This window comes from Dermacentor variabilis, chromosome 6 (assembly GCF_050947875.1).
Source record: "Dermacentor variabilis isolate Ectoservices chromosome 6, ASM5094787v1, whole genome shotgun sequence".
In the NCBI taxonomy this organism is placed as follows: Eukaryota; Metazoa; Arthropoda; class Arachnida; order Ixodida; family Ixodidae; genus Dermacentor; species Dermacentor variabilis.
This window is the reverse complement of record NC_134573.1, coordinates 95,544,933-95,563,011: the sequence shown is the minus strand read 5'-3', so window position 1 is coordinate 95,563,011 and position 18,079 is coordinate 95,544,933. Positions and strand designations below refer to the sequence as shown.

Below are 18,079 nucleotides of genomic sequence, written 5' to 3'. Positions count from 1 at the left end.
GTGGTTCCATTATTCAAGTCAGGAAGTAGAACATCCCCTATAAATTATCGCCCCATCTCGCTCACTAGTACTTGTTGCAAACTATTAGAACATGTAATCTTCACTAACCTTGTGAACTTTCTCGAGTCTAATTCATTTTTTACACCCGCACAGCATGGTTTTCGTAGGTCATTTTCTTGCGAAACACAACTTGCCAGTTTCACTATCAAACTTCACCATATTTTAGATCGCGCATCAGAAGCTGACTGCATTTTCCTAGATTACTCGAAAGCATTCGACAAGGTATGTCACCGCTTATTATTTTTAAAGCTAACCCAACTGAATATCGACTACAATGTTCTGAAATGGATTGAATACTTTCTTCTTAACCGATCGCAGTTCGTTTACGCTAATAATTTTAACTCCCCTTTCAGCGAAGTTTACTCGGGCGTGCCACAAGGGTCAGTGCTTGGACCCCTTTTATTTCTTATTTACATCAATGATCTCCCTTCCATTGTATCATCTAACATTCTTTTGTTTGCTGATGACTGTGTTATTTTCCGCGAAATAAAATCCCCCGACGATGCTAACATTCTTCAGCGTGACCTCTCTAACATTTCTCTTTGGAGTAATGAATGGCTTATGGAACTTAATACTAATAAGTGCAAAATTATGCGAATATCAAGAAGTGCCAACTCTCCGCCTGTATACTACCTAAATAACGTTGCGTTAGAAGCGGTTACTTCATATAAATACCTGGGTGTTCATATTTCTGCTGATCTTAACTGGACGCGCCATATTGAATACATTACTAACAAAGCTAACCGCATGTTGGGCTACGTGCGCCGTAACTTTTCCAAAACTCTATCTTCTTTGAAATTACTGCTTTATAAAACACTAATACGTTCTAATTTGGAATATGCCGCCGCGATATGGGATCCGCATCATGAAAAACTGATAACTTTACTTGAGCTGGTTCAAAATAACGCTGCTCGTTTTATCCTGTCCAACTTTAACCGTACCGCAAGTGTAACAAGCATGAAAGCTAATCTTTCTTTACCTCTTCTAGCATCCCGCCGGCAGACAATTCGTTTGAGCCTTTTTCATAAACTATACCATCACCCCATGCATGCTACGCGATTCTCTCATTTCGTCCCCCAGATACGTGTCAAACCGCATTGACCATCGTCACAAAGTTGGCATTGAAACATGTAACACTAAAACTGCATTTCAGTCTTTCTTGCCTCGCACATCACGCGAATGGAACCGCCTTCCCGCAGATATAGTCAACATAATTGATAACCAGCATTTTCGTTCTGCACTAGCTAACATTGTATAACAGGAAGATGATAATACTTGTTCTGTAATATGCATTGTATTTATTTTTGTATTTCTGTTTTGTAACCACTCCCCTCTTTAATGCCTTTGGCCCTGAGGGTTCAATAAATGAAAAATGAAATGAAATACAGGGCACAACCGCGACGGAGGTGAAGCAGGCGGGAAGCACTCCCCATACGTGGGCTGATCCCGAAAATTGTGAAGTGCCGGGCTGACCCGCGGCGGAGGTGAAGCAGGCGCTACGCACTCCCTTTACGTAGACCGATCCCGAAGATAGTGCAATACAGGGCACACCCGCGATGGAGGGGAAGCAGGCGGGAAGCACTCCCCATACTTGGGCTGATCGCGAAGATAGTGCAATGCCGGGCTGACCCGCGGCGGAGGTGAAGCAGGCGTTACGCACTCCCTATACGTAGACTAATCCCGAAGATAGTACAACACAGGGCACACCCGCGATGGTGGTGAAGCAGGCGTGAAGCACTCCCCATACATGGGCTGATCCCGAAGATAGTGCAATGCCGGGCTGACGCGCGACGGAGGTGAAGCAGGCGTTACACACTCCCCATACGTAGACCGATCCCGAAGTTAGTACAATACAGGGCGCACGCGCTACGGTGGTGAAGCAGGCGTTACGCAGTCCCTATACGTAGACCGATCCCGAAGATAGTGCAATACAGGGCACACCCGCGACGGAGGTGAAGCAGGCATGAAGCACTCTCCATGCGTGGACCGATCCCGAAGATAGTACAACACGGGTCGGACCCTCGGCGGAGATGCAGTTCGCCATTAAGAGGACCACATACACAGCTTCGCTGGTCATTATTCTTCACATAGTGGAAGGGCACTGAGTTTTTTTAATGTCCGCTGTACCAAACTATGCGTCTCCCTACCATCTCATCTTTGCTGCAACTCCGCGAGCCGTGTTGCAAAGTTTCCGTAGGAGAGAGCCGATGCCGTCTTTTAATGAAAACCTAGGCTTCGTATCCCACTCCATGCGTTGGGTGAAAAAGATTGTACTATATACAGTGAGGACAAGTAAGCATGAATGCTACAGACATGCGCAACCTTGCGCACACACCTATGAAATGTTACTAACGCCCTGAAGCAGTGTCGTTAGGGCACGATTGCACATCTCAAGAACGCCATATGGCATGAGCGGCTTATGTTGTTCAGTCTTGCTTTATGGCATAGAGAGAACTGGAAATCCTAGCGCCCACAAATGCAAATTAAAACTGCAAATATTATAAAACAATTTACTTCTCTGCGCGATCTTTAGCTAGAGCATATTTGAGCATGTTTAGCCCAGGTGCATATTATGACGAATGAAAACTTCGAAGTTTATCGCTTTGCATAAGGCTTTTTGAAATAACTTGCAGGATAGCGTTAAAGCGATGTCAACATTACCGAGGTACAAAATGCTTTCTAGGCGAATGACAGCCTAAGACAATCCTGCTTTCTTATTTAAAAAAAAAAGAAAACGAGCAGATTGATGGTAGTCAGGCTAGCTTTTTTATATTTTTATGTTCTCCCGCAACCTTGCGCCCCAGGACTCTAGACACGAGACCTACGAGATGATGTGGCACGCCATGAAGGATGACCTGGTGTCTTCCAACGCCGAGGGCATTGATCGCGTGGAAAGCGGCGGCTACGCCTTCCTCATGGAGTCTACCAGCGTCGAGTACGTGGTGCGGAGACGTTGCCAACTCAAGCAGATTGGGGGTCTGCTGGAGCCCAAAGGCTACGGCATCGCCACGCCGACCGGTGAGTATTAACTTACACTGTAAGGCTCATGGTCTTGCTGTGCTATGTGTCTACCAACAGGGGAAACCCGGAATTTTCAGGAAATTTGAATAGTCTAGAAATACTCAGGGAAAACTCAGGGAATTTCTGCTTCTATCAGGTAAAATTAGCTGTAATGTTACTGAAAGGAAACGAAAGTCGTGTGAATGCTGGCTCCAGAACATAGGCATCGCAACGAATCGTCACTGACGCCGTGTCAACGGCACGAAGTGTTGCCAGAGTAGTTAACGACCGATTTTCCAGACGCCCGATTTTTCGGACATCCGATAATTCGCACGGCTTCGCGGCACCACCACATACTTCATAGAGTCAATGTATATTGCCCTGACTGCAGGTCGAAAATGGCATTATTAAAAGCCACCACCGCCGTCATTTTTATTATCTCGCCGCCTCGAACCGGCACTCTCGCACGCAGATCCGCTGGCAGCCGTATCCACCACCGCGGAAACGTTAGCCTAGCTGCTTCTACGTTCGCGCTTAAGCTTCTTGTCGTACGGTGCCGTGTTTTTCATCGAAAGAATTCGCTGCTGTCAGCAATAGCACCGACTTCGCCTTTGTATTCCTCGCGATTGGCTTCGAAGCTCGCAAAGCACAGCGTGTTGCGTAATGCCAGTCTCCGAAAGTTAGCTTTGCCTCGGTGTAGCAGTGGTAGGCAGTGAAGCATAACAAGCGTGGGAAGGGGAATCGTCACGGGACACATTATGTATTCCTTAATTATAGACGCTTGCACCCCCGTCTCTTGTCACAGTACGAGCACCGATATGCCTAATAACTGTACTGACAGGCCTTAAGAGCTTCTTCAGACGTGCCTGTGGCAATTTGAGCCCTTAAGGGCAGGTAAAGACATGCATTCATGTGTTTTTTTTACTGCCCGATTTTTCGGATGTTTTTGCGGCCCCTAGGGAGTCCGAAAATTGGAGGTTGACTGTACAACTGACCAAGAGGATGCTTCAAATGGTCCATGGGGCGAACGCATGGCGGAAGGAGGATGACAACAGAAAGGACCGACAAACTGAGGCATTAACGAGAAAGGAAGCGTGCGGCCGCCTCTTTGAAAGAGCTTGAGCTCAAAAAACAAAGTGCTGGCTGCCGCCGAGATGCAGGTGTCCCTCATCCAAACCAAAATAAATATTTTAAAGCAGTGAAACCCAGCATGAGAGATTGTTGTGCACGGGCTGAGAGTATGTCAGGACAGTTGAGGTTGACTTCACCGCTGCTGAGGGAGAATCTTAGTTGTGACAAAGTTCAGGCTTCATACCGATGAGCTTGCTATCACTTGATAGAAATAGCTTGTATTCGAAAATATTTACTTTTGTATGGATCTCCTTTTCATTCGTGTGTGAAAGTGTTCGACTCGATTTGCAATGGGTTTTACCATTGTTTTGGCTGTGCATTTTACTTACACCTTCCTTATGTCTTATTTTTGAATAAAATAGATATTACTCCTTACTATTCAAACTGCATTAAGTGATTTTTTTTGTTTTAACATGCTTACTTGGGAGTGACAGCATCGGGCATCATGGTGTCAGCCCGTGTTGACATAAAACAAAGTTCTGGCATATTCAGGAAATTTTGCAATGGTGCTCAGGAACAACCTGGAAAACTCGGGGAACTTGGAATTGTCCGCTTGGTAGACACCCTGTATGATAGGTTATTATAAAGTCGAAGTGGATAGGGACACACAGGTGTCGCAAGAACGCTAGTGCACCTATCAAGGAGATGTTAACGTATGTTCTTTGTTTGGGGTGCTAAAGGTGTAACCTGTGTAATGCAACACTTTTGCTCGGGTCGAAAGTGTGCATTATCTGAAAGAGTTGCGCACTGTAGAGCTGAATAAGCTCACGAGCAATAATTTTCATCCATATTGCTTGCTTAACCTTCTTTTGACACTCCGCTCCCGGAGCAGTCAGGCCACTAACGGCATGACGGGGTAAGCATGAAACGCGTTCTTGAGATTAAAGATGTGCGCTCGCCGTGCCTTACGAAGGAAGTGCACGGATGACAGATGACTAATATTTCAAGATAAGCACTTAATTTTACTAGATTTTTTTTTATTTGAAGTGTAATAGCAAAAACTGTTGTGCAATCCTCCACATGAGAAATAACAGGCATAATAACAGAAATTCTTCGGCAGAGAGAAATTAGAATTTGTGAGGATTCTAAGCCAACTTCACATAATATAACTACGGGTTCTAAATTGCCGGAAACACCTAAACATTAAATTCCATCACTATAGATATCTGTTTTGGACGGTAGCCGGCACTCAACAGCCGACAACTACACAATATTGGGTTGCTTATAAAGCATAGTTTCAGTTATATTGTAGAGCAGCCTTAAAACAGAATTTCGTGTTTTAAGTGAAACTGAATGCATAACAAAAGACTCCCAACAGTAGATGTTTTCGATACCAAAACATTAAAAAAAAGGATGTTGCTATTACCTCTCGCTGGAAGCTAGACAAGACAGAGATATGGCAATCATTGGCATGACATCTGACATTGGGGGGTGTCTGCAGTGCGCTAAAAGATTTCGGTGACAACGTGCTAGAATAGCGTTATAACTGCATCCCACCATGCGCATGTTTCACCTGCTTAAGTGCTGCATAAAGACTGTAAACGAGAAAATTAGACAAAAATCAGTCCTGCAGTTTTGGCGCGACTGCATCAGCTGTATAATGCAATTTTCATCTATTCCCAACATTAGCGCAATATAAACTTCTTTGGCTGGACCATTAGCTAATTATAACGTGTCCTGTTATAGGACACGTTATTGAACGTTGGTACCAATATGTTGGTACATTCGTGTCAATAAAAACAAAAAAGAACAAAAGACGACACGCAATGTTTTATTCTCGCAGGATCTCCGTACCGCAACCTTCTTTCGTCGACCATACTGCGGCTGCAAGAGCTTGGTACCCTTCAAACACTCAAGGACCGTTGGTGGAAAGTACGGGATCCGACGAAGCGCTGTGCCGAGGAGACGAGCCAATCTAGGACAGGTGCAGCTAGCGAGCTGGGTTTGCCAAAAGTGGGCGGCGTGTTCGTCGTCCTTCTAGCAGGTCTCGGCCTGGCCTGCCTCATCGCTTTCGCTGAGCTCTTCTGCAAAGCACGACTGGGACGAAGTTCCAGGAGTGTATGAGGCTTATAGGCTGCCACCAGTGACTATAGGCAAACAAGACATGTTAATCGTCAGCACTTCGATTAGCTCGTATACAGGTTTCTCTGAATGCGCAGGTTGTATCGCCAATAAAATGTGTTCTATACTAAAATATTATACAATTATGTTTTCAATGTAACATGTGTGTGGCGTTTTCGCAGCATACGGCGTGTATTTGGAAGGGTGCACTTCTGTTATGTGTGCTTGTGAAATGACTTGTGTTGTGAAACACAGACGTATTACTGCAGTCAACAAGTGTATTATATTTCCCTAATAGTGTCAATTTTCGTCAGCGGCCTAATCGTGCATATGAGTACGCCACTGTCGAAAATGTTACGCTTTTACAAACGCGCCTTGACCTGACGCACCCCTTAAGATTTTAAGAATGGCTAGACAATGTTACTGCCTGCTTTTAAATGGGAAGGAGTTATGTGCTAGATACCTTTCACAAAGACTTACGTATATTAATTGTTCGACCAAGCAGTTTTTTTTTCTTGATATACAGGGTGCCCCAGCAAATGTTACCTAAGGTATAAAAAATAAGCTATTCAAAAAGCCACTGCACAATATACTATTGTGAAACCTACAGTGTTCAGTTTCAGAGGTATGATGGACTGAACACCGTAAGGGGTCAAATGGTACCTTCCGCCGTGATTTCATAATTTTTCCTAATTTCCTATTTGGGAGACAAGCTTCGAGACACAGTATAGTGTACGACAGCGGCATCACCACCGGAAACAGCCTTTGTTTTCCAGCACTCATATTTCACTCCTGCAATGCGAAGCTTGTGTACTTGTGGTTCTTTGCTTGTGTTGCTTTGCGCCGCTGAACACTGCAATACCATGCAACATCGCCTCCCTAACTAGTAAACTGTAATGTCCACAAGAGGCACGAGACTGGTCTGTCTGGGCTTGAAAAATTGGAGGACGCTTAAGCTTCTCCTTCAAGAGTGGTGGTGGTGGTACAAACTTTATTTAGTGAAGGCCAAAAAAAAAAGGAAATTAAGATACCGCCGTTCCGTGGGTGGCCTTCAGGCTGCCAGTCGTGGCCACCAGATCATGCCTGGCGGCGACTTCCGCTGCCCAGATCGTTAGCCGTAGCTGGACATCCGGCTCCGAGCTGGCCAAAGCAGCCTCCCACAGCTGCGGACTAGATACATGCCAAGAGGCAGGGGGTGAGTGTTTAGGGCACGAATACAGAATATGAGCATAGTCTGCTCGTGGGTGACTGCAGAGCGTGCATTCAGGTGAGAAGGCACCGGGGTGAATAAGGGCAAGTCGGGCAGGAGAGAGGAAAGTGTGGGCCTGTAAATGGCGCCACGTGCTCTGTTGGAGCTTAGACAGGGATTTGTGAGTGGGAGGGAGGGATAGGCGAGAGTTGCGGTAATGAAGGGTGATGTCATGGAATGTGAGGAGGGAGTCACGCGTGTCCATCCCGGAGTGGAGGAGGCCAGCTCGGTCTGTCATCTCGCGAGCGATGGAATTTGCCGCCTCGTTGCCAGGGTGCCCCGCGTGAGCCGGAACCCAGAGGAGTTGGATACGACGAGAAGGGGGAGGGGAGTGCTCAAGGATGCTGAGCGCGGAGGAGGAGATGCGACCCTTCGCAAAGTTGTGGACTGCAGCTTTGGAGTCGCTGAATATGAAATGGGCTGGGGTAGTGGCAATGACGAGCGCAATAGCTGCTTCCTCTGCGGCAGTGGAAGTGGGGGCAGGTATAGTGGCAACGGTCAGGGGAGAAAGTGTATGGGAAATGGTGGCAAGGGCGTAGGCGGGGTGGGAATTGTATGGCGCCGCATCGACATACACAGCGTTAGACTGTGTGCCGTATTGGCGCCAGAGGGTAGAGGCACGGGCAAAGCGGCGGGCGGCGTGATGCTCAGGGTGCATGTTCTTGGGAAGAGGGTTGACAGTGAGCATGGAAGATACAGAGGAGGGTAATGGGTGGGTTACACAGACAGGGGACACAGGGGTCAAGCGGAGGGAACAGAGAAGGGCTCTACCAGATGGGGTGCGAGAAAGGCGGTCGAGTTGTGCCGTGCGATGGGCCTCCACAAGCTCTGAAAGAGTATTGTGGACGCCCATTGCAAGCAGACGAGATGTGGGGGTGTAGGTGGGGAGCGCAAGGGCTGACTTGTAGGCTTGGCGGATGAGGCAGTTCACCTTGTCTTCCTCGGCGCGAGAGAGAAAGAGATAGGGAAGGGAGTAGACAAAGCGGCTGAGAACGAACGCCTGGACAAGACGACGGAGGTCGTGCTCACGCATGCCGTGGTGCCGGTTAGCGACACGTCGAATAAGTCTGACGGTCTGGTGGACGGTGGTAGTTAGGCGGGAAAGGACGGCAGTGTGTTTGCCGTTGGATTGGAGAAGGAGACCTAGAATGCGGAGGCAGGAGACAGAAGGGACGGGGTGCGCGTCAATAATGATGCTAAGGGTGGGGGAAGAGGTGGGGGGCATGCCTCGAGCCGGGAGGAGCAGAAGCTCCGACTTTGACGGGGAGCAGGCCAGTCCGACTGCGCGAGCATGACCGGCAACCACGTCTGCACCCGCCTGGAGGACAGCCTCCATCTCTCCAATATTTCCGGTGGTTACCCAGAGGGTGATATCATCGGCGTAGAAAGCATGGGACAGGTTTGGAATGGCAGCGAGACTGCGTGCCATGGGGAATAGAGTGATGTTAAAGAGAAGGGGGGAGAGGACGGAACCCTGGGGGGTGCCCTGATTTCCAAGAGTGAAATTTGGAGAAGTCAGAGGGTCGAATGAAATCTCAGCGGTGCGACGGGCAAGGAAAGCCGTGATATAACCGTGGATACGAGGACCCACGTTAAGGGTGGAAAGAGCATCTAGGATGGCGGAATGAAGGACGTTATCAAATGCTTTCGTCATGTCCAGTGCCAAGACCGCACGAGTGCGCTTGGCGTGAAGAGGGTGAAGAACTTCTTCGGAGAGCTGGAGCATGACGTCATGGGTAGAAAGGGAAGGGCGAAAGCCAAACATCGAATCGGGGTAAAGGTGGTTGTCTTCTAGAAAGTTCTGCAAGCGGTCGAGAACAACGTGCTCCAAGAGCTTACCGAGACAAGAGGTGAGGGAAATAGGGCGGAGATTTTGGATGTCTATTGGTTTGCCAGGTTTGGGGATGAAAGTTACCTTAGCGTGGGTCCACTCGGAAGGCAGAGTGCTTTCATGCCAATGTTTGTTAAAGAGGTCAGTGATGGCCTCGAGAGATGGGGTGTCCAGATTACGGAGGGCCTTGTTAGAGATTTGGTCGGCCCCCGGTGTGGAGGTGGTGCGGAGCTTATGCAGTGCGGCACGAACCTCACCCAGGGTGATATCTGCGTCGAGCGCAGAATTAGGGTTGCCGGCGTAGGAAGGGAGAGAGGAAGGGGGGTTGGTGCAGAGATAGCGATCACGAAGAGCAAGAAGAAAGTCGGAATCAGAGAGTGGAGACGAGTGAAGGAGGCGCGTCACGTCCCTGCGGTGCGTGGCCTTGGAATGCGACGGGTCGAGGAGGACACGTAGGAGAACCCACGTATCCCTCAGCCCGAGGTTACCGGCCATGCGCTCGCAGGTCTGGCCCCACTGCTGTCTGGTGAGAGAGGAGCAGTGCTCCTCCATGTCCATTGCCAGGCGAGCAAGGCGGAGGCGCAGCGAGCGATTGTGTTTCTGGGAAAGCCAGCGGCGGTGCAGGGAGTGATACGCCTCCCAGAGGTGCAGGAGGCGACTATCAGCCGTGTAGGAGTGAGGAGGGGTGGGGACGGTGGAGGTGGCAGAGGAAACATCCTGAAGCAAGTTAGTGGTCCACTGAGAAAGGTCTGAGATGGAGGTGGAGGCTTGTTGCCGCGACTGGCGGAAGCGATCCCAGTCCACCACCTGCACCAGACGCTTGCGGGAGGAAGATAGGGTGGGAAAGGAGAAAGAGACGGACAGGATATTGTGGTCGCTACCGAGAGAGACCCAGGTGTTCGTCCACACCGCGTCCGGGATATTTTTGCAGATGGAAAGGTCCGGATTAGTGTTCCGTTGTACGCTGGAGCCAATGCGGGTGGGTTCCGAGAAATCGTTAAGGACGGTCAACTGTTCGTTCTGCAAGAAGGTCCATAGTGCCAGGCCCTTCCTGCAGTTCTTGGGGTAGCCCCAACTTACGTGATGAGCGTTGAAATCCCCAAGAATTAGGAGCGCGTTCCGGCTCGCGCGTGAGATGGAGTTGCGGAGAAGGAGGAGGAGGGGAGCTGCAGGTGTGCGGGGAGGGCTGTATACATTAAGGACAAAGAGGCTGGCATCTTGCCACCGCCGGGGAAGGAGTTCCAAGAAGAGGTGAGTGCACTCCGGAACGTCGAGCGGATGCTCGATTGCCATGTAGGCGCGATGAACTAGCGTGGCTACGTTCGGAGGTGAAGGGGAAGCAGGGTGGAAAGCTGTGTAGTCCCGTTGTTTTACTGGGGAGAAGGTTTCTTGAAGGGCGATGATAGCGGGGAGGTCGGAGGGAGGGATGTTCTGGAGGTGGAGCTGCAGCGTGTTCCGCTTTGCGCGGAAGCCGCGGCAGTTCCACTGCCAGAAATTAAGGCGCGGGGGGTGTCTGGCCATCTTGAGGCCTGGGTACCCCTGCTGGTGCAGGGTGTTTGGGAGATGAAGATGAGGGGAGGAGGGATGAGACATTAATGGTCATCTGGGCAAGATCGGCCTCGATGGAACTCTGGCGGGCCTCAATTTTGGCTATGCGGTTGTTAATTTGAGCCATCCAGCTCTGCGTGTCCGTACGCAGAGCTGTAATGGCGGCCATGATGCGTCGTTCATGTGCCTCGAGGAACGAGGCCGTGTGGCGGATGACAGCCTCCATCTCCGGGGTGGCGGCAGGTTCGGTAGAGGAGCGCCTCTTATGTGGAGGGCTGCGGGAGGGGGAGGCGGCACGAGAAGACGCGGCCGAAGAGGAGGCGGACATAGGGGCGGGAGGTGGCGGCGGTGGGGTCTGGAGAGCGATGGGTTGTGAGGTTTGGTGAGGGGATGAGGTGGGGAGGTGGGGGCGCGCGAGCAGCGCCTGCAGCTGTTCTTTCAGTAGGGCAATCTCGTTGCTCTGGGCTGCGATTTGAGCTTTGAGCTTTTCTTTTTCGGGGTCGTGTGTGGGAGGCTGCGATCGCCAGCTCACCTGGGAAGCAGTCGATGGGTTGTCTTGCCCCGGTAGCGGTGGAAATGAGACGGAGCGGTGGCGGGGGCTGCGGTCCCGGCTTGATCGGGAGCTGGATCGTTGACGGGGACGCGATGAGCGGTTGTCTTTGGCGGATGGTGTTGACTGCGCTGAGTTGGATGGCGTTGACTTGGGACTGGGTGCGAGTGGGGAGGGACCCCCCGTACGAAGCGGAGCTTACACGGGCGGGACCCCGTGACATGTGTGCCGCTGCACAAGATGCATTTAGGAGTGCAGTCAGGGGGGTCCCGAGCCGCGTGCACAGCTCCGCAGCGTGAGCAGCGTCCGGACCTGGACTTGGTACATACGTCGGAGCGGTGACCATGGCTCCAACAATTGAAACAAGCTTCAGCCTTGGGGCGGAAGGGGTGACAGATGAACAGGCCGCAGTTGAACACCACGGTGCGAGGGAGTTCTTTCGTGCCGACGAAGGTGATCAGGATGGACCGGGTGCGACCCATCTGCCTTGCGTCGGCGATGGCGTAAGTGCTGCTGGGATTCATAGCCTGCAGGTCCTCGATTATCTCCTCTTGGTTTTGATTGTCCACGGCGTTGTAGATTATGCCGCGGAGGGCGTTGTCAGGTGCGGTCACATAAGCGCGCAGTGGGTACAGCTGGGTGGCGAGATGCAACTCAGAGCTTCGCACATACTGTCGGGTGCGTTGCTCCGAGGGTGTACTGACGGTGAAAGAGTTGTTGTACGGGTTTATGCGTACGCGGTCCTCGACACGGGCGTCGCCGTACTCAACGCTGGCGCTAGAACAGAGTGAGGCAAGGAGGGCCCCATTGGTGGTTGTGCGGAGGTCGAGGCCACCTCCAGGGCGGAAGACGATCTTGTAGTCTTCCGCTGGGAGTCGAGGCAGCGGGACGTGGCGGCGTAGGCGGTGAGTCTTCAACGACGGCGGGGGTGCCATGGTGGACTTGAGGTGGGCGTTCGGGGTTGAAACGGCTTCCTTTGGATGGGCCGCACGGTGGGCTTGGAGTATTCGGGACCAGCGAGGGTCGTCATCAAATTCTTGTTGGGAGATGAGTGTACCGTCGACTATACTTTTCATATCGGCGGCTTCGAGACAAGGGGAGCGAGTGCCGGCGCAGCGGACGCCGGTGCGACGCTAGGTGCAGCTGCGCGCTGCAGGCGAGGTGGCGTTGCGCCGAGCGTTGGGCTTAGCTCGGCGGCCCCCTGGCTGGTCAAAGATGAGGTCCTGGTGAAACGTTGGTCGGCGGGTCCGGGCAGATGAGGTGTCAGGAAGGTCCTTACACCTCCGGGTGCTCGGTAGCAGAAACTGGAGAGTATCCCGGGCGAAATGCTAAAACCAGGAGCAGAAATCGCGGAGCCCATGCGAGGCACGTCCGAAGAACGCCGGGCGTGGGTTGCGTCTCTCAAGAGTGGAACGCGACAGCGTTCCCGTCGACCCGCCAAGGGGTGTAAGACAATGGGCTACGGCGCAGCGACTACGCGCCCCGCATCGGACGCGGTGAGCGTCGAGCAACGCAGCATTCGGCGCGACAACGATATGTGCGCCTGAGCAAGCGACGCACGCCTGAGCCTTAGAAACAGCTAGTTTCTAAGGCAACACCGCGTTCACTAGAGGCGCTTTTGTACCGCTTTGAAGCATGGAACTCGTGGTCTTACTGTCTTACTGCCAAAGAAGCATTCAAGGCAAGTGCCGACAGTGAGCGATTTCCGCCCCGTTAGTCTTTTCACGACTGATTACAAAATACTTGCTAAAATTATAGTCAGACGGCTGGACTTTGCCCACGGATCAGTTATAGGCAACCATCAATCTTATGGCATCAAAGGACGTCGCATCAGTGATAACCTGCATGCTATGAGGATACTGTGCGAAGCTACCTCCGTTGGTGGATCCAGGGCAGCGGTTTTGCAAGTGGATCTGAGCAAGGCTTTCGATAGAGTAACACATGACTTTCTCTTCAACTTGCTTAAGGCCTGCAACATTGGGGACCGACTTCTAAAATATATTGGTGTCTGCTACAGACAAGTGACGACGCGACTGGTAATCAACGGACAAACAACTCCCACCATACAGCTCAACAGATCCGTTAGGCAAGGATGCCCCATGTCACCAGTTCTTTTTGCTCTGTACTTAGAACCCTTGTGCCGAACAATTCTGAACGACAGCAACATAACAGGCTTCAGTTTCGCAGATACTTCTCTGAAAGTCCTCGCCTACGCCGACGACCTTACGCTAGTGGGTGCCTCCAGAGAGGAAATCCGCCAAGGAGTGCAGCATGTCATGGACTTTTGTAAAGTTTCTGGTGCTAAAGTGAATCGAGAAAAGTGCGCGGGTGCATGGCTAGGTGCCTGGGACTTAAAACCAACCACCTTCCTAGAGGTGAAGTGGACGTCTGAAATCATCAGCTACCTCGGTGTGTGTTTTAATACTGCCAACCTACAGAATGGACAAAATACAATTCGAAGTGGTGCCCTCGCGGAAAAAGTGCAACAGTGGCATGGGAGAACGGTCCCGGTTATGAACAGAGCCTTTGTGTGTAACACTGTGTTCTTTCCAGCTATATGGTACTCAGCGCAGGTGGTGCCCTGTTTGCCGGCTCAGGTGAATCGAGTGCATAGATTTTGCGCAACATATATTTGGGAGTCACGGTTTGAGCGCATGAGGCGCAGTAATTTATTCTTAAGTAAGGCAAAAGGAGGCCTAGGGCTGGTAAACGTAGAGGTAAAACTCAAAGTTCACAGGTACCTTTTTTTCAAAAACCAAACCCATCATATTATACGTCATTCTTTCAAGCAATTAGGAGGGGGATACTTAAGCGAGTGGATCGAAGGTGCCCCAGGAGTCCCACGAGCCCGCACCCTAAAATTCTACAGGGAGGTGGAGCAGGCAGCTCGCTTCTTCGAGCAGCGTTTTTCTCAAGAGTACCTAAAAAATGTAAAACGGAAGAGTCTGTACTGGAACACTATAGATATGCTATTCCCACCACCCCTATATCGGTCTCGAGTTGGAAGCCAGCTGGAGTCTGACGTTTTCAGGCGTCTACCAAAATATCCTGTCAAAACAGCGATTAAGGATTTCTTTGTAAGGTTACATGTCGAAGTTCTACCTGTAAAAACATGGCTACGTAACAAGGGTTTCTTCGTGCCGTGGTCGACGGACTGCCCGCTCTGTCCCTATCCAGAATCATTGCAGCACGTATTTTTGTTTTGTACAAATGCAGTACTATTTTGGCACAACATACGAATTGTGTTTGATGTGCAGATATACCCAAATTGGGATAACGTAAAATATCTGACACTGGAAGATGACAAAAATAACAACAGTGTTGAAACCCTGTTATTGCTAGGTTTGTATGCAATTTGGAGATCCCGAACTGATTACGTCCTAGCACTAGAAAACGCAAAACCTGCGTGGACGCACTTTTGTGATGCTTTTGCGTATACAAGTTCGCTGCTGGGCGGCGAAGATGAGTTTAGCAAGCAATGGCAGGTGTGGCAGAAGCGCCTGCAGCAAAGATGAACACTTATATAGATGTGCAATTCTCTGTGTATGTGTGTGTGTGTGTTAGAAAAACTGTGAAGAAAAAAAAACTCGTGGCTCAGTGGTAACGTCTCCGTCTCACACTCCGGAGACCCTGGTTCGATTCCCACCCAGCCCATCTTGGAAGTTGCTTTTTATTTATTAAGTGCCTGCCGTGATTTATCGCTCACGGCCAACGCCGCGGACGCCGACACCGACACCGACGCCGACGACACCGGCTTTTCTGCGACACGAGCTCCTTAACGCTATCGCGTTAAAACGTATATGCCCTGCATCGTTCCCTCAACTTTTTTTCAGGTTTACAGCACACTTCCCATACAAGCCAGATAAAAAATAATAAAGAACTGATAAGTTTTATTACCGAGTGCTTTCAACAGCCATGCCGGGCACACCTGTACGAATGCATGGCCAATGCTGTTACTTGAAAAAGTGGCTGTTTCACTGCTGAAGCTAACCCATGTAATGTAAGTAAAGTAAGCTTCGGTGCGTTCTCGTTATCGAATGTTCTCGGTGATCTTCTAAGCGCAATGCCTCACCGAAATCTCGACAACCCATGCTCATCGCTATAGACCCCTGACGCCCACTGCGAAAGCCGTGGAATCTGCGTGGTTGCCTACGCACAACCCAGCTCCTCGGCTTCCAAGTTACTCTTTTGACAACCACCGTAACAGCGACTTCATCAAAGGAGTAGTACAACACCACAGCAAAGCAGGTTTCAGACAGATGGGTTCCAGACAAGCCTTACGTCACGCTTCCACGAAGTGGTCGAACGTGACGTCCAGGAGATGGGTTTCGACATAAGGGGCAGAATTCACAAAGCTTTTTCTTCGCAAGTGTCCCTTTGCATAGCCTGCTTACATTAGATAAGCTCACAATGAGGATTGGCTAATATACCTCTTAGGAATGACTGCAGCGTTATCGCTGTTAGCGAACTCGGGGTCCTTGCCTTAGTAACTGGGGGGAGGGGGGGAGACAAAGTGGAGGGAAGACAGGGAGGTTAGCCAGTGTAAGCACCGGCTGGCTACCCTCTACCGGGGAAAGGGGCAAAGGGAATAAAAGGAGAAAGAAGAAGAATAGGAAAAAAAGGAAACCGGAAAATTCACACAGTAACGCGATACTACGCGCTAGAACACTCAAAGACGGTTGCACAGTTCGCATGTCCTTAAAAACTTCAGCAAAGCCCTTAAGGCCTTGAGTGCTGAAGCCCGTCTGGACCAGTGTCCTAGAGCTTTTTCCTCTGTGGCGATTGTCCCGTTTTTCAAGCGCGGTCACGAGCACTTTTCATGGCACTTTGTAACGGGGACAGTCACAAAGGAGGTGCTCAATCGTCTCCTCGCAGCCGCAGTTTCCGCAAGTACGGCTGTCGGCCATACCAATGCTGAAGGAATAGGAGTTATTGAATGCCACGCCGAGCCACAGGTGGCACAGTGTTGCTTCCCCTCGTGGTAAACCTGGTGGAAGACGGAGTTGCAGACGTGGATCCAATCTGTGGAGACGTGCGTTCCTGAATTCACTGGTGTTCCACAGATTCTGCGTGAGCTCGCGGGCGAGGGAGCGAAGACTCGTGGCTGAATCTGTTTGTGACAGTAGTATTGGTATAGCATGGGCCCCATCGTGGGTCGACCGGGTGGCGTCATCAGCACTGTGATTTCCCGAAATTCCTCAGTGACCCGGTATCCACTGGTAGATGATGTTATGCCCCTTGTTGATTGCGTGATGGTGGAGTAGTCGGATGTCTGCGACTAGTTGCACATTTGGTATGTGATTGAAAGGGGACATCAGAGACTGGAGAGCTACCTTCGAGTCACATAAGATGGACCATGAATATGATTATTTGTGAACAATAAACTTCAGAGCAGCACGGATAGCTGCGAGTTCTGCAGCCGTCGATGATGTAATGTGAGGCGTCTTGAACTTGAGGGTGACAGACTCTGCGGGAATTACCACAGCTCCAGCTGAACTTTTAGAGGAGGCAGAGGCATCCGTGTAAACGTGGATGTGTTCTTTGTGCTTGTCATGTAGATATGAAAGCACGGCTTGTTTGAGCGCGGAAGATGACATCTCCGTTTTCTTTTTGATACCGAGAATAAGAAGAAGAGCCTGGAGTGGATGGAGGCACCACAGCGCTAGAGATGGTCGTGCTGTAGGCGTGAAGTTCGCCGGTAAAGTTCCACGCTTGGCGGCAATAATCCTGCTAAACGCTGAGCGAGGTCGAGCGGCAGGAAGGGAGGCGAGATGATGTGATGGCAGTCGGGCGAAGAGCCTGATATGCATCCTTAAAGCGTCGACTTGAAGATACCTATTAATGGGTTGGTGATGCGCGATGGCTATTGTTGCTGCCGTGTATGCGCATCTGGGAAGACCAAGGCACATTCGAAGAACTTGAGCTCGTAGAAACTGGAGGGCACTGAGGTCGGTAAGACCGACCTCCGTGCCCTACAGCGCTGCTATAGCACAGCTATAGCGCAGAAGACCGAGGAACATGGGGTTATAGAGTTCGGGCATCGCACTCGCAGACGCACCCCATGACTTTCCCGCAATAAATCTGAGCACGTGATATACCATGACTAATTTCATTGTCATGTAGGAGATATCAGGACTCCAGGAGATGTTTTTCGATGGATATCCAGCTTCTTGAAGGACAGGTCATCCTTTGTGCAAACAGAGGCAAGTGCGTCGTCACAATACAACACCTACCGTGGCGTACCACATGGCGGAGTCTGAGCCCCACTCTTTTTAACCTCGTGCTCATCGACCTGGTTCACACCCTACCGCAATCCGTCCATGTGTCAATCTATGCAGACGATATATGCATTTCGTCATCAGGAGCGACGCGTCCTCAGGTGCGCATCCGACTTCAAAAAGCGGCCACACTAACATCACTTTATCTTCGAGCGCGAGGTTTAGTAACTGGGGCGAGTACTTATTCTAATTTGGAAAGGATTTCGTGGCACAGGGTATTTCTGTAGCGTGCCATGGGTATGCAGTTATATACTGATGCTGAAAAACCATGAGACACTATGTGAAGTCACCGCCTCCAAAATTTAAGAAGTTGTTCTTGTCAATAAATACTGTTACTGTGATGACACGTTCCTCCAGTACGAGTTATTCAA

The 18,079-nt window shown here is 50.5% G+C and overlaps 2 protein-coding genes across 2 annotated transcripts in view; both read left to right on the top strand.

Moving 5' to 3' along the window:
- LOC142586223 (glutamate receptor ionotropic, kainate 2-like) overlaps window positions 1-6,372 on the top strand; it is a 98,048-nt gene extending 91,676 nt beyond the window's left edge. Inside the window, exons 13-14 of the mRNA XM_075697474.1 lie at window positions 2,865-3,078; window positions 5,975-6,372. Coding sequence (XP_075553589.1) covers window positions 2,865-3,078; window positions 5,975-6,255 — 495 coding nt within the window. The 3' untranslated portion in view covers window positions 6,256-6,372. The remainder of the gene's footprint in view (window positions 1-2,864; window positions 3,079-5,974) is intronic.
- Window positions 6,373-13,667: 7,295 nt separating this feature from the next.
- LOC142586222 (uncharacterized) lies at window positions 13,668-14,945 on the top strand. The gene has a single exon (XM_075697473.1). The coding sequence runs from the start codon at window positions 13,707-13,709 to the stop codon at window positions 14,943-14,945; it is 1,239 nt and encodes a 412-aa protein (XP_075553588.1). The 5' UTR covers window positions 13,668-13,706.
- The last annotated feature ends 3,134 nt before the right edge of the window (window positions 14,946-18,079 follow it).